Source organism: Elgaria multicarinata, chromosome 2 (assembly GCF_023053635.1).
Source record: "Elgaria multicarinata webbii isolate HBS135686 ecotype San Diego chromosome 2, rElgMul1.1.pri, whole genome shotgun sequence".
Taxonomy (NCBI): domain Eukaryota; kingdom Metazoa; phylum Chordata; class Lepidosauria; order Squamata; family Anguidae; genus Elgaria; species Elgaria multicarinata.
In genome coordinates this window covers 59,061,561-59,089,442 of record NC_086172.1, presented here as the reverse complement: position 1 = coordinate 59,089,442, position 27,882 = coordinate 59,061,561, and the positions used below count along the sequence as shown (strand labels likewise).

The 27,882-nt window shown below is 39.3% G+C and overlaps 1 protein-coding gene across 1 annotated transcript in view; it reads right to left on the bottom strand.

Moving 5' to 3' along the window:
* LRP1B (LDL receptor related protein 1B) overlaps window positions 1-27,882 on the bottom strand; it is a 976,641-nt gene that overhangs the window by 177,505 nt on the left and 771,254 nt on the right. The window contains exons 33-40 of the mRNA XM_063116589.1: window positions 10,351-10,491; window positions 8,886-9,011; window positions 8,236-8,367; window positions 6,448-6,582; window positions 6,065-6,194; window positions 3,403-3,529; window positions 3,111-3,262; window positions 2,693-2,817 (exon numbers count right to left, since the gene is read on the bottom strand). Coding sequence (XP_062972659.1) covers window positions 2,693-2,817; window positions 3,111-3,262; window positions 3,403-3,529; window positions 6,065-6,194; window positions 6,448-6,582; window positions 8,236-8,367; window positions 8,886-9,011; window positions 10,351-10,491 — 1,068 coding nt within the window. The remainder of the gene's footprint in view (window positions 1-2,692; window positions 2,818-3,110; window positions 3,263-3,402; window positions 3,530-6,064; window positions 6,195-6,447; window positions 6,583-8,235; window positions 8,368-8,885; window positions 9,012-10,350; window positions 10,492-27,882) is intronic.

Below are 27,882 nucleotides of genomic sequence, written 5' to 3'. Positions count from 1 at the left end.
GATGTGGTGTCAGCATTTGCCAGCTAAGAACAGTGATTTATGACTGTCCATAGCAATGAGGAGGCCAAGCCAGAAAAAATGCAGCTGGATTTTCTCGGTTGCCTGGGACACCGACAGAGTTGAATCACGCAGTCACAGAATAGGGCTTAGACATACATAGGCAGAGTTGGGGTTGCGGTCCAAGGGGTCACGGTTCCCACATGGAGAGCTGGATGGGCTGAACACTGGGGTTTGTACGTTGTTTCCAGCATCTTCCCTGGGTTGCTCTACTATCACCAGGTGCTGGCAATTAGCCCTGTACCTTCCAAGCTCTGGCCTGCTGATATTGATCCCTGACTCATTAGCCTGCACTCAGCTGAGGTTGGAGGAGCCTCGTGATCCTCTTCATCATTGTCTGACTCTGTTAAAGGGGCTTCAGCCAGGTTTTGTCTGCCCCCTGAAAATAAGGGGTCTTGTCCTATATTGCTGCTAGTCTCTTCCCCAGGATCTGCTAAAGCTTGCCCTCCCCATTTGTCCGCTGATGATGAGGACTCTGGGTGAGACATGACGTATGGTAGATAAAAGCTAAGCTAGCCTAAGGCAGCGGGAAACCACCAGTGGGGTGACCTGAATGGTGACAACTCCAAAGGAGATCTTCTGGGTAGATACTTCAGAGAGTAGCAAGAGTAAGGGGCCTGGTCCTACACAGATGGAAAAATGAGAATTGTTACACAATGTGAGAGGCAGACAACAGGAAGGGGTCAACATGAGAAATGGATCAGGGAGCTGATATGGAGGATGGACACCTGAATAAGAGGAATATGAAAGAGGGTTGGGTTACGTGGAGAAACTTTCTATGTCCTTATGTCCCACTGAGTTCTATTCTGTCTCCCATGTTGTTGTTTTTTGTGAATCTGCTGGCAGAGGTCATCAGGAGATTTGGGGTGAATTATCAGCAGTATGCTGATGACACCCAGCTTTGAGACACACTCAGTTAGGATTGCCACTGGGTTGCTGTTGTGTATTGCAATTATCCTCCCCACCCCTAGTCAGAAATATTTAGCTAATTCATATGATGACCTACAGCGGCCTTCCCCAACCTGGTACCCTGCAGATGTGTTGGACTGCAACTCATAAAGCTGGTTGGGGTGTGTGATGAAAGTTGTAGCCTAATACATCTGGAGGTTACCAGTCTGGGAAAGAATCACCTGGAACTATTCTTCAGAGTATCAGAATTGTAAGAGCACTTGGTTATAGCAGGGTGCATAAATGATGGTCCCTACTTTTAGTGATGCTCCTTGTCTCGGTTAATAATTCAAGAAAGTAAAAACTCAGTCAGACTGCTGAACATAACATTTTGCTTCCACAGCTGCTACCAGCAAACTGCTTTTGGAAACTTGCAGCCAGGCCATAGAGTCAGCTGTGGCTTAGTGGTAGAGCACATACTTCGCATGCACAAGATCCCAGGTTCAATTGCAAGCATTTCTATGTAAGGCTGGAAAAAAATCTGCCTCTAACCCTGGAATTCCACTGCCAGTCTGTCTTGACAATGCTGGGCTAAATAGACCAATGGTGTGACTCAGTGCTGGGCTAGATATACCAATGGTGTGACTACATTCTATTTTTCCTTGACATCTAAAACGGGGGGGGGGGATCTACACTACTACTTTAAAGCGCTTTAAAGCGCTTTATAACAGTTTTGGCAACTGTTGGGGCCCAGGACACACTGCATATACAGTTTTCAAAACGTTTTCAAAGTGCTTTAAAGCGCTTTAAAAGCAGTAGTGTAGATCCCCCCCAGATGAGGCTGTACAGGTTCTGGAGATAGTAATGGCTTGGATGAAGGCTAATAATCTTAGACTGAATCTCAACAAGATGGATGCTCTGGGAATGCAGTTCTTAGGTCTAGGAATTGGGAAGATAGTCTGATTTGGATGGGTTGCACTCCCTCTGAAAAAGCAGGTGCTTAGTCTAGAGGTACTACTTGATTCAGCTTTGTTACTGGCGGCCCAGCTAGCTTCAGTGCCAGTGCGTTTGCCTAGCTTTGGCTAGTGTGACACTATAGCCGTTCATGGACAGACATAGCTTAGCTAGAGTGACTAAGCTCTATTAACCTTGTGTTAGAATTATTATACTGCATTTTGCATAGCTGCAGATGTTGACAGGGACAGCTGCTAGGAAATATGTAACACTAATACTGGAGGAACTGCATTAACTGTCTATCTGTTTAGAAAACTCTAAATGATTAGATCTAGAAAACCCTAAATGATTAGAAGGAATACTTCCCACTGTATCAGCCTACCTGTGCTCTTACACTTGTGCAGGACACATGGCTCATTGTCTCACCACTCCATAGTGGTACCCAGACTGTGGAGTGCCCTTCCCAAGAAATATGCCTGGTGCCAAGTTTACTACCATTTCATCTAGGCTAAGACCTATTTATTCACCCAAGAGTTCGTGAGCGTTTAGCTCTGTTCTACAGCTGATTAGAGGTTTTTTTTGTTTTTTTGTTTTTTAAATTATTGTTGTTGGATGTTTCAATGTTGTTGTTACCCACCCTGGCATTTTTTTTAAAATGAAGGTCAGGATATAAATTGCAATAAATAAATAAATAATAAATAATTTCCTTCACAAATACAGGGGTATTTTGCTTCTCATGAAAAACAAACAAACAGCATATAATTAAACAGTAAGGTTTTGCGCAAGAGTTTACCTTTCTCGCGGCCTCTATTGAAGACCTTCACTTCCTTTAAGTTTATTCCTAGGCCTGTCCTCATGGATACTGCCTCCGTAGCATCATTTTTGTGACCTCTTCTGATAGACCCATTTGCATGAGCTCTGCCAAAAAATGTTGGAGAAATCTGACCAACAATTCTCAACTAATTAAAATCAAGTAAGTCATTAAAATGCAGGAGACATCTGGTCTAACAGAAGGTGAAAAAATACACTTTTGCTTGTGACATTGATTTGGTTTAGCTTTGAATATCGAAAGTGCCTTTTCTCTGGAAATTACATGGCTTTGTAAGATCCTTTCATTGACCTTGCTAAAGAATGGCTAATCCTACAAGGGTGAAGCATCTGGCACAGAAATAACATTTTGAGACTCAAATACTTATGGAAAAATAAATTACCTGTCAGACCAGTAGATGTAAGCCCCGAAGACTGCGACTGAAAACATATCCACATTGCTCCCTGACAGCACAATCTCCCGATTCCTTCCACTCTCAAGGTCAATTCTTTCTATCTTGTCCATACGAGCATCACACCAATATAATTTATTTTCCTAAGGATCAATTGAAAAGTAAACTCCAAATATTTTTATCCTATCTTTTATTTTAAAATTAGGATAATAAAATTATGACATATATGTTGTAGTATGATATAGCATTTAACGAATTCTGTATAGAAGACACAAAAACTGACCTCAGGATCAACAGAAATTCCATTAGGCCATGTAACCCCAGTGCCGACAAGAACAATCTTCTCTGATCCATCTAAACGTGCCTTGCCTATGCAGGGTGCCTGTCCCCATTCTGTCCAGAATAAATATCTAGAGCATGGGTGAAATTATGACAGAATCTAAGTTTATTGAAACAGATCAATGGGTTGAATCCTGACAACCCTAAAATGACCATCGAAGTACCTGCCATTGCCTCCTCACTGCAGCCCCCCTCCCTACCACCACCACTCCTGAGACTTGCTGGAATAGCATGGAGTGGAAAACAGGAGGATGTTGGAGGAATGGAAAATAGCCAAAATTGGGCAGAATAAAATATAAATTTAGAAAGGTAGTGTTTAATATTTTCCAGATTTTTTTTGATAATTTTGCAATATATTCATCTTGTTGAGAGTCTTGAATGTCACACCTTCCATTACTACAACTTTGTTCGCACTTGCTTTTGTATTCATAAATGTGCTCCATCACATTCCCAGCACTGGCACAAAGGCAACTATGGACAGAATACCACGAGCCAAGAATGGACAAATCTCTATTTTCAATTCTGACTATGTTTTAATTTTTTACCCATTTTTATAATGTGGATTGTTATGTACTCTCCCTGTGCAGGTTTGATTATATATAATATAATAACACATAGCTATACATGTTACATATAGAAACCTTGTACTGTAATTAATGCACCTTTATATGTACTTATTCCATCTTTTTTTGCATCCTGGTTACTTCTCTTAACCCAATTTGGATTCTTCTTACCTATCTAGCTTCCTTCTGCCCTCCTACCACCTTTCTGTGAGGGCATCATATAATCCAGCCTTCCCCAACCTGGTGCCCTCCAGACATCAACTGGAATCAGCCCCAGCCAGCGTGGCCAATGATCAGGAATGCTGGGGGTTGTTGCCCAACCTTTCCAGTGACAGGTTAGGGGATGTTGCTCTAACCAGTTAGATTTTCAGCTGATACCTAGCTATAATATAACAGGAATTTAAATATTTTTCATAACACTGTTTGAGCCTGCATAGGGTTCAGTGTTGAAAAACAGTTTTAATTAACATTACAAGTATTGATGAAAAACAAAATATTTTGGGTATTTTAGGTGGAAAATATGTCTGGTAGAGACAAATAGTGCAGTGACTGCAACATTAACAAACTGATTCTGAGCTTAAAGCAGGGCCAAAAATGAACAGTCTTTCTCATTGAAATGGAGAGGGGTCAGATATTTGGATTCTTTTCGGGGGTTGGGAGAACTTGTCATGTTTTTCATGGTGATTGGCTTACTTACCATGATAGATATGAGGTGGTCAGGGCAGAGAGTTGCACTGTTTCTTTTACTGGAGAAAAAAGCTTTACCACCATTTTAAGCAGTGATGGAACTATGGCCTTTGCTAGACCTACCTGAAAATCTGGGGGAGAGGAGGGGAGACCTCGCATTGTGAATAACGTGAGATCTCGCCCTCGTTTACATGCAAAGCGTGACGAGCTCAAGGGAGGCATCGTGCCCGCCATATAAAAAAAATATTCTTAAAGGGCTGGTTGCGCACAAGTGCTGGAGCAGAAAGGTAAGGATTTGGTGTTGTTTTTTTTAAAAAAAAATTGATTTCCCCGCTCCCTTCACCCTAGCCCCAATGGGCGCAGTGCTCCTGAAGAGCACTGCGCCCCATGGGTGGCTCCCTGCTCCGCGCAAGTAATTGCACAGAGCCAGGAAAAGCTGCGGAAACGGGTCACATGCTCGGGTCTCTGTGCCCAAAGTGTAGGGCTTTATCCCGGGGCCAGGGATCCCCTGTGCATCATCTGGGTATCCGCCCAGGATAACCGCTGGTCTAGCAAAGGCCTATGATAAGTAGCAGCTCTGCAACATCCCTCATGTAGCATCATTCACATGGGCACTCTTGGTTAAAAAAAATGGCTGCCCCCTCTAGCCAGTACTTTCATTTCCTTTAGGACATTTTTACTGAAGAATTCTGCCAAAATGCTGCTTATTGCAACTGTGCTGTCTCTTGAAGCAGTGCAACACTTCTTTTTTCCAGTAAAAAAAAAAAGACTGGAACTATCTGCTGCTTCATATCTATCACAGGAAGTCACAAAAATGTTCAGGGAACATTTCCCCCCTCCCCATTCTGAGGGTGGACTCCTGCATTGAGCAGGGGGTTGGACTCGATGGCTTTGTAGGCCCCTTCCAACTCTGCTATTCTATGATTCTATGAAATGCTGAAAGAAGTCTGAGCCAAATACTTCTGTCTAGCACTCACTGAACTACTTTCCTATCTTAGTTTTGCTCTGCTGAAGATATGATTACAAAACAATAAAATTGCTTTACATTTATATAGAATTGTCTTGAGTATTAAAAGAAAACCACGTACATTATAACAGCAGGCCTTACAATACTACTGTAAAGTAGGGCAATATGGTTCCCTCTTTATTAATGATGAAGGCTGAGGCTGAGAGAACAGCACTTTATATAGGGCCTTCTAATAAATCCTGGGTTAAGATGAGGTTTATCCCTCACTAGACAGTTTGTACCTTACACTATTAGCAACTATTCAAGTACCACAAGTGGAAAAATGTTTTTACAAATTCTTCTTTGAAAATCAATTCGATCAATTCCATGCATATCAATGATCAAATTACCCTTTTTCTGGGTGCACTGCTATAGATCTTGGCTGGTCCAGACCCTGGGAAATGACAACGTATCGAAAAGAGCCATTGAGCCTGGAAACTTCAATAAAGTTGAAGCCATGATCTGTCCAATATATATTGCCTGGAAAAAAATAAAACATGCAGTTATGGAGACATGAACTGCCCTTATTAAGAATGCTGGTCTCAGCTGTAAAGAGTAAAAATGGTAACGAATATAAGTTTTATGCCTGACTAATTACATTATTATTAATAAGCAGAATCAATCGACAAATGCTATTTGTAATAGTCAAATGATATAAGAATAAATATGTTTAAAATTCCAAAAGAAAGGAAAAAATACACAAAAAGAATTAAAAATAAAGAACTTGTGATACCTGCTATCCAATCCACTGCAATCCCTTCCACTCTTCCCAAACCATTTGTAATGATGTCTTCCTTCCATGTCTGGTCCCTTCTGGCTCTGCTTATTTTGTTGAATCCCATGTCTGTCCAATAGATTGTATCATTTCCTATAAAATACATATAACAGTTGGAATATATATAATCTATAAATATATTATTATTATTATTATTATTATTATTATTATTATTATTATATTTATTTGTATCCCGCCTTTGGCCCAATGCTGGACCTCAAAGCGGCCTTACAAAGTTTAAAACATACATTGAGGGGGGGGGGGGGAACAAAACCATAAATGTTTAAAATACACAACAAAATTATAAGACATTAACATAGATGGGGGGCCAGCTTATTCTCCAAAGGCCTGCTGGAACAAAAAAGTTTTAGCCTGCTTCCGAAAGCCCAGCAAGGAGGGAGCCAGCCTAGTTTCCCCGGGAAGAGAGTTTCAGAGCACTGGAGCAGCCACCGAGAAGGCCCTCTCCCATGTTCCCACCAAGCGTGCCTGTGAAGATGGCGGGACTGAAAGAAGGGCTTCTCCAGAAGATCTCAAAGCACGGGCAGGCTCATAAGGGAGAATACGTTCTTTCAAATAACTTGGACCTGAGCCATATAGGGCTTTATAGGTCATAACCAGCACTTTCAATTGTTCCCAGAAACAGACTGGAAGCCAGTGGAGCTGTTTTAACAGGGGAGTGGTATGCTCCCTGTAACCAGTCCCGGTCAACAATCTGGCTGCAGCTCTTTGAACCAGCTGGAGTTTCCGAACACTCTTCAAAGGCAGCCCCACGTAGAGCGCATTACAGTAACCTAATCGGGATGTAACTAAGGCATGTGTCACCATGGCCAGGTCCGACATCTCTAGGAACGGGCGCAGTTGGCGCACTAGCTTTAACTGTGCAAATGCACTCCTGGCCACCGCCAAAACCTGGGCATCCAGGCTCAGGGCTGAATCCAGAATTACACCCAAGCTGCGGACCTGTGTCTTCAGGTGGAGTGTAATCTCATATATGTAATAAATACTATAATCATCTTCAAACAATCCCAGGAGGCCTAGTATAGTAGATTAGACAAATCTGTGTGTTTCAATTTCTATAACATTCACATTTTTTCAAGCACAAGTTTGTTCTGTCCCATTTCTACATCAGTTTGTGAATGGTTTTTTATTTTAGTCAGCACAAAAATTTATGCACATTTTTGTACACATGTTCTCTAATATGTTTATTTTTTATGAGAAACATCCCCTCCCACTTGGCCTCCCTTAAAACTTTCTGACATACTAAGACTTAGGAACTAAGACATACTAAAAATATTTCCAAATATTGAATGACATCACATAGACTTGGAAATATGTGCAGCTACTTTCCAGAAAAACACTAGGGAGGCAAATGTTCTCTGGGTACTTATTGGAATAATATTTCCATTTCTTTCCCCTTCTCCTTTATGTTTTTGTCAAGTGAGCAAGGGCTTTTAGGGTAGCCATCAAATTCAAAGATAAGGAATTTCAACTAGTGTATGAAAACTTTAAAATGCCAATGAAGTAGTGTAGTTACTGCTGACTTCTAGGAAACAATGCAGGTTTCCTTGATTAAAGGCTCTATGTTCAAAATCACACAAAGTGTTCGGGACATCTATTGCCTTTGTCTGCAGTTGCAAGGCACTTAGACTATTATTTTATCATATTTATATTCTTCAAATGGGTGACAAATTTCTATACAGATAAAACATGCCAAAATCTGAGTAAAAAATACTTTCATTTAATCACCTGCATGAAAATCTATACCAACAGCAAATGAAGTTCCTGATATAGGCATTAGTGCATCTGTTTTATCATTTGGATCAAGAGGAACTCCTCTAATTCCTTCATGAACAGAATACATGAGAAATGACTCTATTCCTAAAGAAAGCACATATACACAAAGATATTAAAACTAAAAAAAAACTGTTATAATTGCCATAAATTATAAAATTAACCATTTACTTGAGGCAAATAGATAAAATACCAAGCCCATTGCCAGAACTCTTGTCATAAGCTGGGGAGAGCTAGCTGTTACAAATACTTCAGGTGTTTTGCATGTTTACATTTGCTTGGCATAATGCACCACTAGTATTTCAGAATGTTCTAAAATCACTAATTTTGAAACTAAAAAAAAAAAAAAAAGGTTTCAGTTATCAAATACTGATGCTGAAATTACAGGAAATTGGTATATTTGTTAATTTTGTAAACCCTATACTTAAGAAGACCTGAATCTACTTGAAGTAAAAACATGCACAAAATACACTCACAAAAACAGAGAGTAGCAATATTCATTTTTTCTTCCAACTATGTAGCAGTAGGGGTTTTTTTTATTAAATTACTCATCTGGATGTTATTTCCTTTCCTTAGCATGTTTAAAAATAGGCAAATACCTGTACCTTGACATGACATACGGTTTTTCCGAAGGTTATAGCCTACTGTACACAAGCATGTTCGGGTTGATTCCGAGGTTGGTAAGCAAAGTTGGGAACATCCTCCATTATTAAGTTGACAGGTATTGGTACCTAGCATACAACAGAGAAACAATGGGAGGGTAAAAAATGGTAAACAATGACACAATTTTGTGTGCAATTAGGGATGTATGAGACTTTTGTTTTTTGCAAACCATGCAAGTATGCTCTGCTTGAAGCTCCAAATGTGAGCACATGTACACTGGGAATATTTGTACATTTTTGAACACATGCTTGTGTTGGTCTCGTTCCCAATTCTCTGTTTGATTTGTGCAAATGTCCTGATTTGTGCAAATGTCCTCCATGGACTGAATCAGGCCTGCTTTAGTCTATGAAGGAAACTTGCACTAATTTGGGGAAACATGCATAAATTTGGTAAAACTTGCACAAATTTCCCATTTGATTGCTGCTCAATTTGCATAAGTCCCATTTGTGCAGAGCAAGTAGTAATCGCAAACACAAATGGGAATTGGGCATGAGACAAGCAGAGAGATGATGCTTCGTGAATCCTCAACCAAAGGGAAGAAAGCATCCAAGTCAAATCAAAAAAAGAGAGAAACAAGTCCTGAGGATGCAAAAAGATTTATTTATATGAAGCCTGACGTGTTTCATCCTGTCTCCTATTAAAGGCCTTCTTCAGGGGGCTGTAAGCATTAAAATACATTTTAAAAAATTATGGGACAACACATACATTAGAAATATATCATTCCTTACTTGTTAGAAGATGTCTGCAGATTTTCCTCTCAGTCGCCAAAGATTATTAGAGGAGGCAGTTTATTGTTAAAGGAAAATCTGCAGACTTCTAACAAGTAAGGAATGATATATTATATTTCTAACGTATAATACTTTTTATATATATTTAATTGGACACATATATACAGGCTCCAGAGGCCCCATGCAATATGTAAAACTTTTAAAACCGATATATGTACATAGGCCCCTGTGTCAATTTATTTTATATTATGAGCATATTTTAATTCCATGTGTTGTCCCATAAGGTTTTAAAATGTATTTTAATGCTTACAGCCCCCTGAAGAAGGCCTTTAGTAGGACACAGGCTGAAAAGCGTTGGGCTTCATACAAATAAAACTTTTTGCTTCCTGAGGACTTGTTTCCCTCTTCTTTTGCTTGGTGAATCCTGCAATCTTGAATATTACTCTTTTACCCATCCCAATGGAGCTGAGTTGTCCTGTTATTTTTGGAAATACCTCACACACCTTGACTCTGCAATCTACATTTTGGCTGCTGAGTCACTCACCTAATCAAGGTATCCACAGTACATTTCAAAATGGCCAATCCAGAACCCTGCTGGGAAAAATGAACTCTGCTCATGGAACTCTAGATCTAACACCTTTAGTGTCATTTGTTTATAATCATATAAAATACAGTTTACCTTGCTGGGCTGCTTTGTCATACACTTTCATATGTACAACTCCTGAAGTTTTGTTTCGCAGGACTGTGGGATTCCTTCCATCTTTTTTATTGCAAGTGCCCAGCTGGCCTAAGTTTTGGTCTGCCCACCATAGCTTCCTATCTGTAAAAATAACATTTAACCTTTTAACAACATTTTTTATTGATTATAGATCACTAAACCAGAAATATTTTAAATGCCCACATGGAGCCTAGGTTATGTAAATTTATTACCAAAAAAAGGTTTAAAAATGCATTATTGAATTTAGAACAGTTCCCTCTCTACACATTAGCATTTCTTTAAAAACCCACACACAATAAATAATATTATGTGGGAAGTGAATATGTAAATAAGTCCTATATCATTAAGCCCAATGCAATGTTAAGAACTGCAAAAGTTCCATAATACCTAACCAATGTTCTCTTGCATTACTCTCTAATCCTGTTAATAAAAAGTAAGATCAAACTAGACCAGCAACTCGTTTGCATAGTACTAGACATAAAATCATACTGGTTAACATATCATGTCCCTGGGTTGTTTAGCCGCTCCCACTGGCAGTGGGAACAATCATAAGAAGTAGCACACTCATAGATATAGCACAATCCAGGATGGTCATGACATGGGAAGCAGGGCAAAATCTATCAATATTTTCTCTTGAAAACTGTTCATCCTGTTCACTCACAATCACAAATGACAGAAACATCAGAATGTCATTGGAGGTTCCATATAGTTATTATAAATATGAATACTTGAATAATAATCAACAAGTAGGATAAAACCAACATTTTCCAACTACTTTTCTCTACATAATGTTAGGTAAAGACAAAGGATAACACACAGGTCAGTAAGAAATGGACTACATAATCAGCTCCATTTTTAAAAACACCAGGGGTCTCAAATTGGGAACTCTGGCAGAGAGACTCAAACACCTTATTTCCTGGACAACTGTAGCAGGTGATTTCTGCTACACTGCAGATCCATCACTACAGATGGCCAGAGAGTGGTACTGCTGTATCTTTCATTCCAATGTGGATCATGAAGTTTCACAAGGAGCCAGAGTCTCATTATGCTCTATAAAGTTTCTGACTCTAGCCTGGAGTCAGGTAGATCACCCAGAGCTTGAGTGCCCTGGGTGATGCCATTGTATCACACCCTAGGATTTTACAGACAAGGAGGGAGCTCAACAGGCAAGATGAAGTCCATCTGTCTGACCTGGGCAACAATATCTTCCTTGCCAATCTACAAAGGAGCCTGTGGGAACAGGTGGGGGTGAACGACTATGCAATAGTCTTGTTGTCCTCCTGTGGCTGGGGAGTGGGCACGATGAGGAAATTCAGGGATGGTGTGCATTCTGTGGCACTGTGACGGTAACAGGTAATGTCTGACGGCCTCCTGCTGAGGGTTTTGCACACCCAATGGGGAAATAAGGGTTATCTGTGAGGCCAACTCACATCACCCAGCTGGTGTTTTACGGCACGGGAGGGGGTGACACGGGAAGGCTTCCCCTCCCCAAAAGAGGCAGTCCTGTCAGTGGTGATCGGCATACACCACTCAATAGGATTGGAACGTTTTCACCCAATAACAGCCCAGCTAGTTGCTGGCTGAGTTCAGCTGTCCACCCAGTTAGTCCTTTGCAGATCTAATTTGAATAAATGTGGCCCAATTTTAAACCATACTTACATGTCTCATCTCTTTATTTCCACTCATATACTCACAAAGGCCACTTTGCAAAACTGAAACTTTCTAAAAACTAGTGTTAGCACTCCGATGTAATTGCCCAAGCTCCAGAAAATGAACACTACATCAAAGTATATGACCACAAAAAACTCATTCTGTTAACTTCATAACATCCACTGTGCTTTTGTATTTTTTTACCATGTCTCTCCACTGCACATAATCTGTGTTATTTTCTCTTTTCCACCCACACACTCGAATGACTTCAGGTGCATATATCTATACTTTGGGGGTAATGTTCACCTGTTAGTGTAAATTCCAGGATTCTTTTCCTATTCAAACATCCTCACTCAAATCTTCATAGATCAAGTTCAACTACTACCTTAATTCTACATCTTATCTTCCAGGTGAGACGTGGATGACAGAGATATATAGAATTATGTAAACTGAGGAGAGAGTGGATAAAGAGATGTTTTTCTCCCGCTCTCGCTGTGCTAGAATGGGATCACCCCATGAAGGTGAATGGTGGGCCAAACCCTGCCTCCTATTTTCTGGAACTTTCTCCCTCTCTGCAAAAGAGGCATTGTTTTTTCTGCCTCTTTCACAGGGAAGGGGGAAATTCAGAAAAAAAATATCTTTGGGGAGAGGGCCAGGGGTTCCACATACCTTTTTAAAGTTTAGCTGGTTGCTGAGGGGGCTTCTTGTTTTTGTGTGTGTGTTTTTTTAAAAAAACAAAAACAAAAAACACCGCACACCCTGATTAACTTGGCATTTTGAAGAGTCCAGCAATTCTAAGTGAATGCCTATTGGAGACCGTGGCCGGATCTACACTACTGCTTTAAAGCACTTTATAACAGTTTTGACAACTGTATATGGAGTGTGTCCTGGGCACCAACAGTTGTCAAAACTATTATAAAGTACTTTAAAGCAGTAGTTTAGATCCTGCCCATATGACCTCACTCTCTCAAATAAGCACTCAGAAAGAACTCCTGGGCTCCTGCAAGTGCCGGGGGTGTTTTGAAAAAAATAAAAAGAAAGAAGACCCCTCAACAACTTACTACATTTTAAAAGGCATGTGGAAACCCTGTCCCCTCCCCAAGAAGAAAAGTTCTCCAACATTCTCACCTCTCCTGGCTTCTTTCACCTGAATTTTTGTTTTTTCGCGCCCCCCCCCCCTCAAATGCCGAAAACTGAATGGTCAAAATTTTCAGACCACCACTAGAATAATAGAATAGTAGAGTTGGAAGGGGCCTATAAGGCCATTGAGTCCAACCCCATGCTCAATGCAGGAATCCACCCTAAAGCATACCTGACAGATGGTTGTCCAGCTACCTCTTGAATGCCTCTAGTGTGGGAGAGCCCACAACCTCCCTAGGTAACTGGTTCCACTGTCTTATCTTAATCTTATACTTCAAATTGCACATATTATGCTTTCATACTTCCCTGTATTTCTAGAATTGTTTTGAACTCAACATGCTTCATAAATTTTTATTAAGTTTTTGAACACCCAAAGAAATACTCCCCACTACAATGAATTAGCACCCACTTGAAATTGTGCTGAAACAGAGGCAACACCACATATATTGCTAAACGCATTGAATGTTTCATCCTTCTATGGCAACATGGAATTCAAATACACAACATCTTACATGGATTCTAACCAGATGAGATTTCTTGGAGAAACACAGCAATAAGGAAAGAGCAGTGGGTATGCATGAATTGGCAACAGCAAGTGGCTGCTGTCTACTTTCTTTTTAAAAATCCCATTACTAATATTCATGTTTTAGTATGACCAAGAAACTGAACCCAATTTAGGGTAGTACAGATGAAGGGGAAGGCATATACATATAGATTTGGCTTGGTTCTCAATGGGTGGGGTCACTAACAGCAAATTTAGTCCCCATTCAAATCATGCTTCCTGGTATACCCCTTTTCTCTCATATAAGTGAAAAGTAATTAACTCCCCTATTTAGACTAAGAGGGGGGAAAGTTCTACCCATCCTGAGACTGGGTGGTCAAGCTGTTGTCAACAAGGGGGAAGAAGTTTCAGGAATGGTTGCAGATTCACTGTGTGCACATATAAAGGCATACACTGAACTCATCAAGGTCTCTTGCAATTGCAACCTGTTCTTGTAAAAGCAAACATAACAAAACAAAATGCTTGGCCAAGGACAATGAGGAGCATTTTGCTTGGAAAGACTAAATTCTACTTCCTTAGAAGCCACTGTAGACTTCAGTAGAAGAAGTAGAAAAAGGAAGCAATAAAATATCTATTGTGCATAAACACTATTGCTTCCACCTAAAATGTCCATTTTTTGTGAGGGGTCAAATTATTTTTCTTTGGACAAAAAACTCAGAAGCAATAAAGCCTAAGCTTTATGACCAATTTGATGCTATACGCCAGGGGTCCCCAACTGTTTTGGGTTGATGGGCAGATGGAATTTTAAGAATGCATTATGGCTGCTCTCACAAAAATGGATCCTTGGTAGTTCACAAAGTGGCTGCCAAAACACCCATTTCCCAGAAGGCAAGCAGGTGAGACTGAAAGAAAGGTAACTTGTCTAGGAAATCAAGTATAAGGCAGAGGTAGGTTTTGAGCTCTGAAACAGAAATCACTCCTTTGAAACTACAGTTTTCTGTTCTACCATCCATTTCACAAAAGGCAAACTAATAAGGCTTAGAAACAAGCTTCACCGAGAAATTGAGTGCAAGGCACAGATTTGCTCCAACAAAGGACCACAAAATACCCATTCAAAGCTCAGAGACACACCCATCCACACCACAACTAAAAAATATGCAAAACCACACACACACACACAGAGAGAGAGAGAGAGAGAGAGAGAGAACAAGTAAAGCACCATTCCTTGCTCCCCACCGCACTCTAGAGCCCCAGGACACTCCCTGTCATCCCCCTGCCCAGCATACCATTTTCTTTTTTCTTGGCTGCTGGGCTGCAGCCGCCCATCATTTTGATTTTCTAAAAATACCTCTGGGCCCCACATAGAGCTCAGAAGCATTCTTGACAATCTAGATCATGCTGGATGCCTGCACTTTGTTTTGCAGCATGCCATTCCCTCTTGTTTAAAATGTTTTTACTAAGTTAAAATACCTTAAAAAATATAAATTAAAAATCAGGAAGGGCAGTCAGCTTGGTGGGTGCCAAGAGAGGTGCCTGTGGGCCCAACATTGGGAATTCCACGTGATTTTTCACGAGGCAAATCTCATAAGTTATATGGCACATGGATTGTAGAAATCCTTACTGGAGTCTCATCTTTCATTGGTCTATTCTCTCCAGCTAATTGCACTAATATTCCAACTGTTCTACTGGGCTAGAAACTAGACAAGAATCACATATAAGCTTCTCTGAGAATTTTGAAGGAACAACTAATTATAACTTTAATAAATATACCTAAGACAATGTGGTAGATATATTGCTTAAATTGGTTAAAGTAGCTGCATCAACACATGGACATTTTTACAGAATGTTTACCGGTGAAGCAAGAATCTTGCTTACTATGACTTGCAGTTGTATGGTGCTTTGGCTGCTTTCTTTTATAACTACACAAGTAATGAAAGGCAGTAGTTATTAAGTAGTACTATATAAAGTGCCAAAAAGGCACACAACTACTCCAAGCACTTTATATAGTACTGCTTTCTTTTGTAAGTCAGGCATAAGAATCCTGGAAATGTCTTTACAAATGAAAATATTTGGCCCAAATTTTGGGAGGGAAAATTCAAGGGGGGAATTATTTTCATTTCAGTGATTCTTTTCCATTTTTTTCTCCTTAAGTGTGCAATCCTAACCACATTTAGACAGAAATAAGTCCTACAACTCTGAGCATCCTACAGCCACCCATGCTGGCTGGAGAATGATGGAAGTTGTACGGCTAATTTCTGTCTAAACATGCATAGGATTGCACCCTAAGTTTACGTTAGATCTGCCACCTATGGTAGGGGTAGAGCTTCTCTTGGCGGCCAGCATTTCCCTCAGAATAACCCAATGCATTATTGTTCTGGAGCATGGTGGCGGGGTGGAATGGCAGCCTACACATACACAATCAGTTTCCTTTTCAGTTAGTTTTGAATGAATTTCCTTTTTAAATTTGGAGGAGAAGCTGGGCGGTATCCAATAGTGTCATTCTGTGAGTACAAATGACATTGTGCTAGCAGAAACTAGGTTCCGAACTATGCACAAGAGGAGAATCCAACTAAAGTTATGTTTGTGCAAGTGGCTGTGCATTATGATTGCACAACCCTTTGTGCAATCCACTGTGCATACCTCTTGTGAAACCGATTGTGCCACTGGCTGCTGATTACACTTGCACCACCAGTTTGCAAGCTATTTCACAATGGCTTGCACAATAACATGCACAACCCATTGTGCATTGCACTGTACAACTGTCACCTAACCCTAATGGACAGTCACAATGTAAAGATTCACCAGAGCTCCAGTAATGCTATTTGAGTGTGTGGAATGACACCTTTGGATATTGCCCTATATTATACTAATGCAATTGACCTGGTGAAAAAGTCCTGAAAATTATGTAGATAGAATATAGAAATATGTTGTATATGGGAAATCAGGTGCTTCTACATGTAAGAAAAGAAATACCTATCAACTCTCTCAACAAAAGATGAGGAAACAAAGCAGTTATGATTAACAGTACTTCCAGAGGGGAGGCTCCTGAAACTATCAATCAAAACCAGTGGCACAGCTATTCCATATTTTCCACCCTAACCATTTTAATTATTTTCTCGGGGAGGGGGGGGGGGGTAAGAAAAAAAGACAAACATGATGGTAGGAAAGCATGTGAGGGTTTACAAACTGAAGATGACCATGTTTCGATACCCTGTAAAATTCCATGAATTAGGCAGAGTGATTGCATAATAAAAGCAAAATCTGAAAACACCTTAAATCTATGTTAATTTACAATCCATTTTAAATAAAAACTTTACAGGTTCTTTTCTTAGACCTATTGCATACAAATTTAAAATGCTCTTTCGAGACCTATACCTTTTTCATACATTCCTCTTGAAAACCTCACTGAAGCAAAGCAATTACTAATATATTTTCTCTAATGTATTTATAGATCTACACAAAACTAATTAGCAATCTGATCCCAAAGGTAATGGTCTTTACTCTCTATGAAACAAAATGAAACTATAAATTGATAATGGTATTGTTCAATCCAATGATTCTGTGAAAAGATTATTCTGTATAAAAATATTGTAATTTTTTGAAGAGGTAAGGGATAATATATATTCTCAACCACTAACATGACATAAGATAATGACAGCAGCAGCATGAATGAAGATGAAGGATCTATGCATGAAGCTGACTTAGTTCTAAATAAGAATTTGAGGAGATACATGCTCTTGTTATGAGCCAATTCAAGCCTGGCATTGCTATTTTGGACTGATGTACAAAAATATGCAAATAGAAATAGCAAGGCAATGCTATCTTTCTCCCATTATGAGGTTAATAATGTGCTGGACAGATTACACTTGCTTAAGCAAACACTTTGATCCCCTCAGTTTTAGTTATGCTATATCAAAGCTTACTGAGTAGTTCTTTAACATGCCTAGGCTGTCCATGTACAAACCCTGTGACTGAAACTTAAAAAGCAACATGTCAATCCATGCAACCAGAGACTATGTTCATTGTGGTTAGCAGAATTGCTATATATTGTTTAGGATCTTATGCACACCCTAATTTAGGCAATCAGGAGCCATAATCTATTGACTCCAGTCATGCTCTAGTAGAAATATTCAAATAGTCATTTCCTATGCAATACGTAAGTAGAATTTTCACAATACTGTTTGTCTAACAGATTGAACAAAAGTACTTGCTCCAAATTAGAACCTATATTGGGTAGTTCCCATATCAAAAGGGAATTTCCCTGTGCTATCAGAATAACGTGTCTTCTGTAATTCAGCATACCCCAACGGAACATATAATGGTCAGACTCTTTTGCCTATTATGCTACTAATTAAGATAGTTGCTGTTTGCATAAATAGTAAATAGTCTCTAGACCACCTACCTCTCCTGCTAATTCCAATCATGTAATTAGACAATCCTGTTATCTTTGTTCTCAGATCACAGAATCATTTTTCACAATAGACATTAGAATTAGAAGACAATTCAGCACAGGGTAATCTCATCACTAGCCCTTAGAGTATTGGCCTCCTTTGCAGTCTCCTGCACCTATACAATTAAAAAAAATTCAAAATATCAAAACAGAATTCTCAAAAATAGCCACATGCTGTTATCTTGTTTTCAATGGTGCCTTGGCAGTGGTTGAAATCCTTCAGAGTTAGGCTGTTCAAATTCCACTGAAACCCAACTGCGAGCAGGATTGCACCCAATGCCATTTTTCTTGTAGGAAACTTTTTAATAAAAAAAAATTAATTTCAATAGAAATTGTAAAACCATTTAAAAATGGGTTTAGGCTAGGGAACTAAAAGTTTCAGTCACAAGGGCAAAGTAATTAACTACATTGAAGAATCATGGAGACATTTCAACGTTTGCATTTAAATAAATAAATATTACAGCCTAGTTATTTCAAAGGAACTTTTCCTATGATCACCTGTATGTAACCTTAAACTTAAGAATTAAAGAGCAAAATCTAGTCCTATTCAGTAGGAATAGGGAAAACACAACAGAACACAACCTCTATCTATTATAGCATGAAAGCAAGTGTGTATGTTAGCAGAAATCTGAAATGAAATGTCCTTCATTCATTCTTAAGAGCTAAAGTTACAACTTTACAAAATATTAATTAAGATAGTGATTTTAGAAAAGACAGAATATCAGAGAAATAAAAATAGCAAACTGTACTATCAAAAGGTACAGTATATTTTTAATATTTAAGTAACATCCTATATTTTTCAATATGTAATTATTTTATTTGAGCTAATAGTGTTTTCCAGTAACTAATTGTAACTTGGTTAACGTATAATCCAACAGGTATGTGCATTTATTCTGGAGATTAATTAATATTTTAAAAGTACGATGTATTGTGAATAACACTGCTGTACCATCATTGCATATTGTCCTTGGAGAGTTTAAGCAGTACTCTGAATGCAAATGTTGATGGGCCATTAATTTTCATTAATGATGGTTTGAGCACTTAGTGAAGGCAACTATATACTATACTCAGAACTGGGCAAATTGCCTAGATATATTTTACATATTACCATTAATGTAATTAAGAATATCATGGCAATTAGAAAACCGATGGCTTGGAAAATATAGGTGTATACATTTAAAATTTGTTCTAGTGAATACTGCCTTTCACTATAATTGTATGTAAATCAAGACTTCTTAAATTACTAAGGAGTACTTAGATGGGCATGTGTTTTCAAGAAATCATTTATTTATTTTTTACAAAAAATAATAATAATTTGTCTATTGAAACCTAAATGTAATAGATAATGCTCCAATTAACTCCTACCAATTACATGATAAAATGCAAGCTACACATTTTTCTTCTAGTGACTAGAAATTGTATGAAAGGTACAGAACCATCTCTGTCCTTTGAGGCTCAGGTGGCCTCGGTGTCATGGAGTGCCTTCTACCAACTTCGGTTGGTGGCCCAGCTATGACCCTATCTGGACAGGGATAACCTAGCTTCAGTTGTCAATGCTCTGGTAACCCCCAGAAGCTGCAGCTTGTGCAAAATGCAGCGGCCAGATTGATAACCGGAACCAGAAGGTTCGAACATATAAGACCAATTCTGGCCTGCTTGCATTGGCTGCCTATACGTTTCCGAGCCCAATTCAAGGTGCTGGTTTTAACCTATAAAGCCTTACATGGCTTGGGACCACAATACCTGATGGAAAACCTCTCCCGACATGAACATACCTGTACACTCAACTGTAGCTCAACATCTAAGGTCCTCCCCCGAGTATCTACTCCGAGGGAAGCTCAGAGGATGGCAACAAAGTGAGAGGGCCTCATAATATGGAATGATCTCCCCAAAGAGGCTCGCCTGGTGCCATTGTTATCTTTTCGGTGCCAGGTTAAGACTTTTCTCTTCTCCGAGGCAGTTAACAACATATGCTGAGGGTTTTTTTTTAACTGACCCCAGAATAGTTGTTTTAAATGGATATTGCTGTTTTTATGCTTTTGATGGTTTTAAATTTCTGTATATTTGTTTTTAATGTTCACTGTTTTTAACGTTTGTAAACCACTCAGAGAGCTTCGGCTATGGGGAGGTATATAAATGTAATAAATAAATGTAAACGTAAATAAAATACAGTATGGGCGAAGTACAATAATGCACAGTTTTCATCACTTGTTTGCCTTGGGTACTTTAATGCATTACTTCACAATCAAAAGTCACCATCTCAGAAAATATTGGTTATCAAATCCTAGCCATCCCTATAACTATTTAATTTCTTTACATCTATTTACATAATATAATATTTACATAATATAATTTGTTACATCTCATCTGTCAGAATACAAATCTTTCCAAGTAAGATAAAAGTACATGAATGTGGTATAATGGCTAAAGTGTTGGACTGGGAGTCGGGAGATCTGGTTTCTAGTCCTCACCTAGCCGTGGAAACCCACTGGGTGACTTTGGGCCAGTCACAGACTCTCAGCCCAACCTTCCTCACAGTGTTGTTGTTGTGCAGATAAAATGGAGAGGAGGAGCAGGATTATGTACGCTGCCTTGGGTTCCTTAGAGGGAAAAAGGCGGGATATTGATAAATGCAATAAATAAATAAATAAATAAATAACAAAATTACTGTAAACAATATTTTTTTTTAAAAAAAACCCAGCAACTCATAATTATCTGTCCCACAGAGAAGTTGATATTAATAGCCCTGTGGTGGTTCTGAGGGAATGCAGCTAGAGCAAGGGCCTGAGTTGGCCTTCACCTGCATGCTTTCTTCTCTCTATCCCTCCAAGAGTATCCTTCACAAAGGGCAACTGGTGGCAATAGCCCTAGGTGGCGGGAGTGGAAAGTGCAGCTGGAGGAGGGAACTGAGATGATTTTCATCAATCACCCTCTCTTCTAGGATATCCTAGGCCATATACAAACAAAGCATCAAGGACTGAAGAGGAACGTCTTGGCTTCAGCCAAGTTTATAGCAAAAACTGGACCCCTTCAATTAAGTCTTCATCAAATCTAGTATGGTACATAATTTTGAATAGGATCACATTATATAGGAGTTCATAGAAACCAAATACTTAAAAGGTTGTCACACAGAGGAGGGCCAGGATCTCTTCTCGATCCTCCCAGAATGCAGGACACGGAATAACGGGCTTAAGTTAAAGGAAGCCAGATTCCAGCTGGACATCAGGAAAAACTTCCTGACTGTTAGAGCAGTACGACAATGGAATCAGTTGCCTGGTGAGGTTGTGGCCTCTCCCACACTAGAGGCCTTCAAGAGGCAGCTGGACAGCCATCTGTCAGGGATGCTTTGGGGTGGATTCCTGCATTGAGCAGGGGTTGGACTCGATGGCTTGTAGGCCCCTTCCTACTCTGCTATTCTATGAAATGCACGAGACTAATACAAATGCATTCATAAAGTTTGGCTACCAGAATAGTATTAATAATTCTGATATCAACACTAATTATTGTATTTTATTAATTATATAAGTGGAGTACTTAATTTGGTACCCAGCTCCATTTTTATTTTCAAATTAACTAATAAAAAAGACTGTTGTATTTATGTTGATGAAGGGTCTCTGAAAAAATGGTTCCTATAAGTAATTCAGTGGAAGAAGCATTTATAGCATACTAGCTGTACCCTGCCACGCGTTGCTGTGGCTCAGTCTGGTTAAATTGAAAAGAAAAAAAAGACAAAGTGGATGTTTCTAATATGTTTAATTTCACAATGCTTGTGGATATACAATATTTTTAGTTATTCCATTGTCTGTGTAGATATAGAGATTGTCTGGTTTGCCGACTCTAGAACACGCAACATATAATTGTCCATGTGAGAAGCAATCTGTGTCTAGATCTAAACCGCACAATTCTAAAGATTGGCCCTGAGCTTTGTTGATGGTGATTGCAAATGCCAATCGAATTGGGAATTGCAATCTCTTAAATTGAAATGGCATATCTGTTGGAATCATAGGAATGCGAGGAATGAGGACATCTTCACCTTTGAAAGGTCCTGTCAAGATTGATCTCCGACTATAACAATTGCCACTTCGTCTATAGTTGGAGCATTGAATCTTCACACATGTTCTCCAGCAGGTGTTTTGTCAGCATGAATAACGATCTTGTGTGTATCAGATGGCATCATGTCAATTGCTGTTTTGAACAAATGTACTAAATTGTTTTTTTCGTGAAGTAGCTGTTGCAGTTTTGAAACGATGGACCTTTTTATGCCGGTATAAATTCCGCAGCGTGCATTCAATTCATCATTGCCATCACCGATGAAATACATTTGTAGGAATTTATGTTGACTATCTTGAAACGGAAGGAAGGAGCCGGCTTTATGATAAATTTGTCCTTTGACTTTAAAAGTTGGCATAAATGGAGCTGTGATGATTTCTGCGCCGAACGACATCATTTGGAAGCAAGGGTTGTATTTCCTGATGTTAGATAGGAAATGCTTTGATTCTGCGGTATATCCGGCAAGCAAAGTTTGTAATGGCTCTGGTGGTTCTCCAAGTTGAGGCAGTTTAATTTTTCCAGCAGCGCAACACATTCCTTTTGTTTCTCCATTAAATTTAAGAGCCTTGCAATAAGGACACACTTCAGTCATAGTGCCGATGAGAACATGCCGCCTCAAACTATAATCATCAGCTGGGTTGTACCGGAATGCAAGGCGATTGTAATCGTGTGATTGTTTACCACGGAGTCGTGTTTGACACTGATGTGCTGTTTCTCGTCGACGTCTTTCAGCCACTCTCAGCCTGTCGCGTTCATTCTGTTGAGAACAAAGCAGATCTGAAGCTGTAGAATGCGATTGCTGTGCTCGCAACCGTGCATCCTCAAGTCTGGCTGAACGTTGCTTGGCTGGTTCCTTGGCACGTATTTGAGGCATTCTTTTTCTTTTTTTCTCGTTTGCTGATGCCCGTTCTTCCTCAGTCTGATTTGCAATTTCTCGTCGCAGTGCTTCCGCTCTGCGAGTACGACAACCTAAGTGTGATCTTCTGCGAGGCATTATTTGGATGAAGTAAAGCAGATTGTTTGGTTTTTAAAAAAGGATGTTTTTACGGTGAGGAGGTTAGTGGAAACTCCTGGCAGTTACCTTTCTTCAGAACGTGTAACTGTCACAGGTGTGACATCTATATTCACTCAGCCAATTGTGAGAGAATATGCAAATAGGAGAGGAGGCAGAGGCAGTGGATTGGCCTACTGGTTGGCGATATCACAATGACCTATAAGAGCAAATAGGAGAGAACATGCAAATAGGAGAGGAGGCAGAGGCAGTGGATTGGCCTACTGGTTGGTGATGTCACAATGATCAGCAGGACTGGTTTTGAGGAGGCCTATTTCTTCGATTTTAAGACAAACCTTTGACCCCATAGAGAACATAGTTACATAACAACGCTCGCGTATTCGAACGCAACGCTGTGTCAAAATTTCAAAGCAATCGGTGAAGAACTTTCGGAGATATAAAAGCATGTTTTTACGGTGAGGAGGTTACTGGAAACTCATGGCAGTTACCTTTCTTCTGAACGTGTAACTGTCACAGGTGTGACATCTATATTCACTCAGCCAATTGCGAGAGAATATGAATATAGGAGAGGAGGCAGTGGATTGGCCTACTGGTTGGCAATGTCACAATGATCAGCAGGACTGGTTTTGAGGAGGCCTATTTCTTCAATTTTAAGACAAACTTTTGACCCCATAGAGAACATAGTTACATAACAACGCTCGCGTATTCGAACGCAACGCTGTGTCAAAATTTCAAAGCAATCGGTGAAGAACTTTTGGAGATATAAAAGCATGTTTTTACGGTGAGGAGGTTACTGGAAACTCCTGGCAGTTACCTTTCTTCAGAACATGTAACTGTCACAGGTGTGACATCTATATTCACCCAGCCAATTGCGAGAGAATATGCAATTAGGAGAGGAGGCAGAGGCAGTGGATTGGCCTACTGGTTGGTGATGTCACAATGATCAGCAGGACTGGTTTTGAGGAGGCCTATTTCTTCGATTTTAAGACAAACTTTTGACCCCATAGAGAACATAGTTACATAACAACGCTCGCGTATTCGAACGCAACGCTGTGTCAAAATTTCAAAGCAATCGGTGAAGAACTTTCGGAGATATAACGACAGTAACGAACGGTCTTTTTCATTTTTATTTATATAGATATTCTAGATAATGTAATGCTCTTTCATTTCCCCCTTTATTGACCATTTTAGTCACAAGTTGGGCAGCTTTTACCAGGATTGAACAACACTCCCAAAGAAAAATATTTGTCCTTTTCCCTCTGCCCCTTTGGAACTTCACTGTGACCTATATTGATTTTTGCCCTTCTTTTAGATTGCTTGGCCATTGTTCAGATGTAGGTTTTCCAGGAAACATGATCATTAACTAAATTAAGATGTCATTTTAAGGAAGAAAGTTGGTGCTTGTTATTATTATTATTATTATTATTATTTATTTATATAGCACCATCAATGTACATGGTGCTGTACAGAGTAAAACAGTAAATAGCAAGACTCTGCCGCATAGGCTTACAATCTAATAAAATCATAGTAAAACAATAAGGAGGGGAAGAGAATGCCAACAGGTACAGGGAAGGGTAAGCAGGCACAGGGTAGGGAAAAACTAACAGTAGAAAGTAACAGTAGAAGTCTGCACAACATCAAGTTTTAAAAGCTTTTGTTCTTGACTGCGTTGTTCCTTGCTAAAAGTGGTTTGTGTGCATATTATGAATATATGTTTGAGGGGGAAAGAGGAAGATAAAAAGCTGGGTTTCATGGGACATGATTTAAGGTGATGCCATATTAGCATAATCTTAGAAGGTTAAATTATATACAAAAAATGAACCATATTTTTGCATTTATTTAGCATTACATCTATAACACAAAGACACACACACACCTCTCTCTGCATCTCTCTGTGTAACTTCCTTCATGCATGCATCACATAAAGGGGCATTGCGTGTAGAATCGGGTTGCAGGCCAGTGCTTCTGGTCCCAACTCCAAAGTCACACGGGAAGAAGGTAACCAAGTGCAAAGTTCTGTAGGGCTTTACATACTAGCAACATAATCTTAAATCTGGCCCAGTAGCAAATAGGTAGCCAGTGTAGGACCTATTTGCAGTTCAGTTCAGCTTCAGCACAGCTGTAATATCCTGATGAAAGGACATCTCACTCAACATCCTAGCCGAAGCATAATGCACCAGCTGCAGCTGCCCAACCAGTCTTAAGGGTAGCCCCACATAAAGCACATTATAATAATCCAAGTTCAAGTTTACCAATGCCTGGACAATATTTTATTTGTTTATTGTTTTATTGATTGGTTTTATTATATTTTGTTACAATTTTACTTTGTGAACTGTTTTGGATTTTTTTTTAATGAAATGCAGCATAAGAAAATTTCTGAAATAAAATAATACATAATTGACAAGTTTTATAAATAAAGTGGGGAAAGAGCAAATAATATTTTTTGAATTATATAATCAATTGATGACCCAGTCATAAGAGTCCTTGTATCAGCACAAGTAACCAGGATACAAAATATTAATATAGCTCATAATACTATACAGTTGAAGTATGGATCATTTTGATATAAAAACAATGTAAGACGAATTCGGCTACACTAGTAGCCATGTAATCCAGCATCCTGTTTTTCACAATAGCCAACCAGGTGTCTATGGGAAATCCACAAGCAGGAGACATGAAAGCAGTATCCTGCACTGATTGTTTATTCCTTGCAGCAGGTATTTAGTGTCATACTGCCTCTGAACCTGGATGTTGCACAAAACCATATCAAGTAGGCAGGGGGCACTTAAAAGACCTGGGGCCTAGGCCCACAGAGGGGGAAATCTGCATAAAATTTTGCATATTTTTGCTTATATGCATATTTAGCAATGATTACCAGGGTTTATTTAAATTTCACAGAAAGCAAAATCAGCCAATTAATTTATTTTCCACATCACCTCAATTAAAGTAAATTCTTCAATTAATTTGTACCCTGCTCCCTGATCATCTCAAATCAGTAGTTCTTCAATTACAATTAATTTGCAATGTTGTGGATATGCAAAAAAAAAGAATAAGAAATTAATAAAAGAAAAAGGGGAGTAACTGGTAGCTCTTTTCATGAAACCTTACACACACACACACACACACACACACACACACACACACACACCTAAAAATGGCAATGTTTGCACCAAAATGGAGTTTTAAAAATTCGACAGTGTGGTAACTGGAAAGCAAGTGAAAGGTGAATATGGGGGTTACTCCTGATTAATTTCCCAATTCCCACTGAGATCCTGCTCAAAATTAAAATCCATTCATCATTATCTCCACAAATTAAATTTAAAATAAAATACAGTAGAGTACAATACCATTGAAGGGGGAGTTCAAAATGCTGGGTGTTTGGTGGAAGAAGAATGGGCCAGAGGAGGTAAAGAACAGGAGGCAAGGAAGCAGATTAGGAAGGCAAGTAGAGAGGGAGTAGAGAGGGAGTTTGGAGTAAAGGTTTGGGGGAAGGGGTCAGAGGTCAGAGGGAGGGGGGAAATGTAGCTAGGACTGGGAATCATGGAGTACACAGAGTGAACCTGGAAAGGGAATGGTTAAGATGCAGCAGAGATGGGGGAGTGCTGGCCCTACTATTAAGCACAGTGAGACAACTGTCTCAGGTGGCAGATGCTGAGGGGTAGCAGCAGCAGCAGCAGCAGCAGATGAGTCCCCTGATTAATCCTCAAGGACCCTGCACCCCCTCTGTTGGAGGAAAGAGTTGTGTGCATCCTAGAACCTGTCCTCATTGCCTAAACTGGCCTGTTGCCCTCAGGTGTGGGGGAAGATATTATCCCGTTGCCAGCATTAAAGTAAGGTTCAACTGGCAGTTGAGTTTTACTGAGCAATTCACCATGAAACCTACTACTTAGTCATGGTCTGTTCCAGCCCATTTTGGGTATATATGGTTATGATTTTTTGCTCCAGAATCTATTACTTTTATGCTTATACTGAATCACATTTGCCATTTTGTTTCTCATTTAGCAAATTTTAAGAGATCATTTTGGAGCTCTTCACAGTCAGCTTTGGTTCATCACCCTGAATAATTTGGAGTGATCAGCAAACATGGCCATTTCATTGATCAGCATTTATGAACATGTTAAAAAGAACCGGTCCAAATAGTTTCTTGGAGGACCTCACTTCTTACATCTTTCCATTGCCAGAACTGTCCAATTATTCCTATTTTCTGCTTCCTGTTATTTAACTAGGTACTGATAAATAAGAAGGCCTGTCCACTTATACTGACAGTTAAGTTTACTCAGAAGTCTTTGGTGGGGACTTAGTGAAAGGTTATTTTGAAAAGGCAGTGCCTACCAGGTCACCACTACTGAATACTTGTTGAGACTCTCAAAGAACATTAAACATGAATGACAGAAGAAAATTGGGCTGATACTTCTTCAGACATGTTTCTATATGTTTGATAATATTATATTGTTTTCCACCAATTTATCTGGAAAATATTAAGCTAATTGGCCTGGAATTACCCCTTTAAAAGTGTTAAATTAGCTACTTTATTATTCTCTGATATGGAGGCTAATTTTGGGGTCAATTTACATATTTTTGTTAGATGATCCACATTTTCACACTTAAGTGTCTTAAGAACTTTTGGGTAGATGCCTCCTAGAGGCAGCAATTTGTTAATTTGTCACTAAGCCTTAGAATTTAATCTTT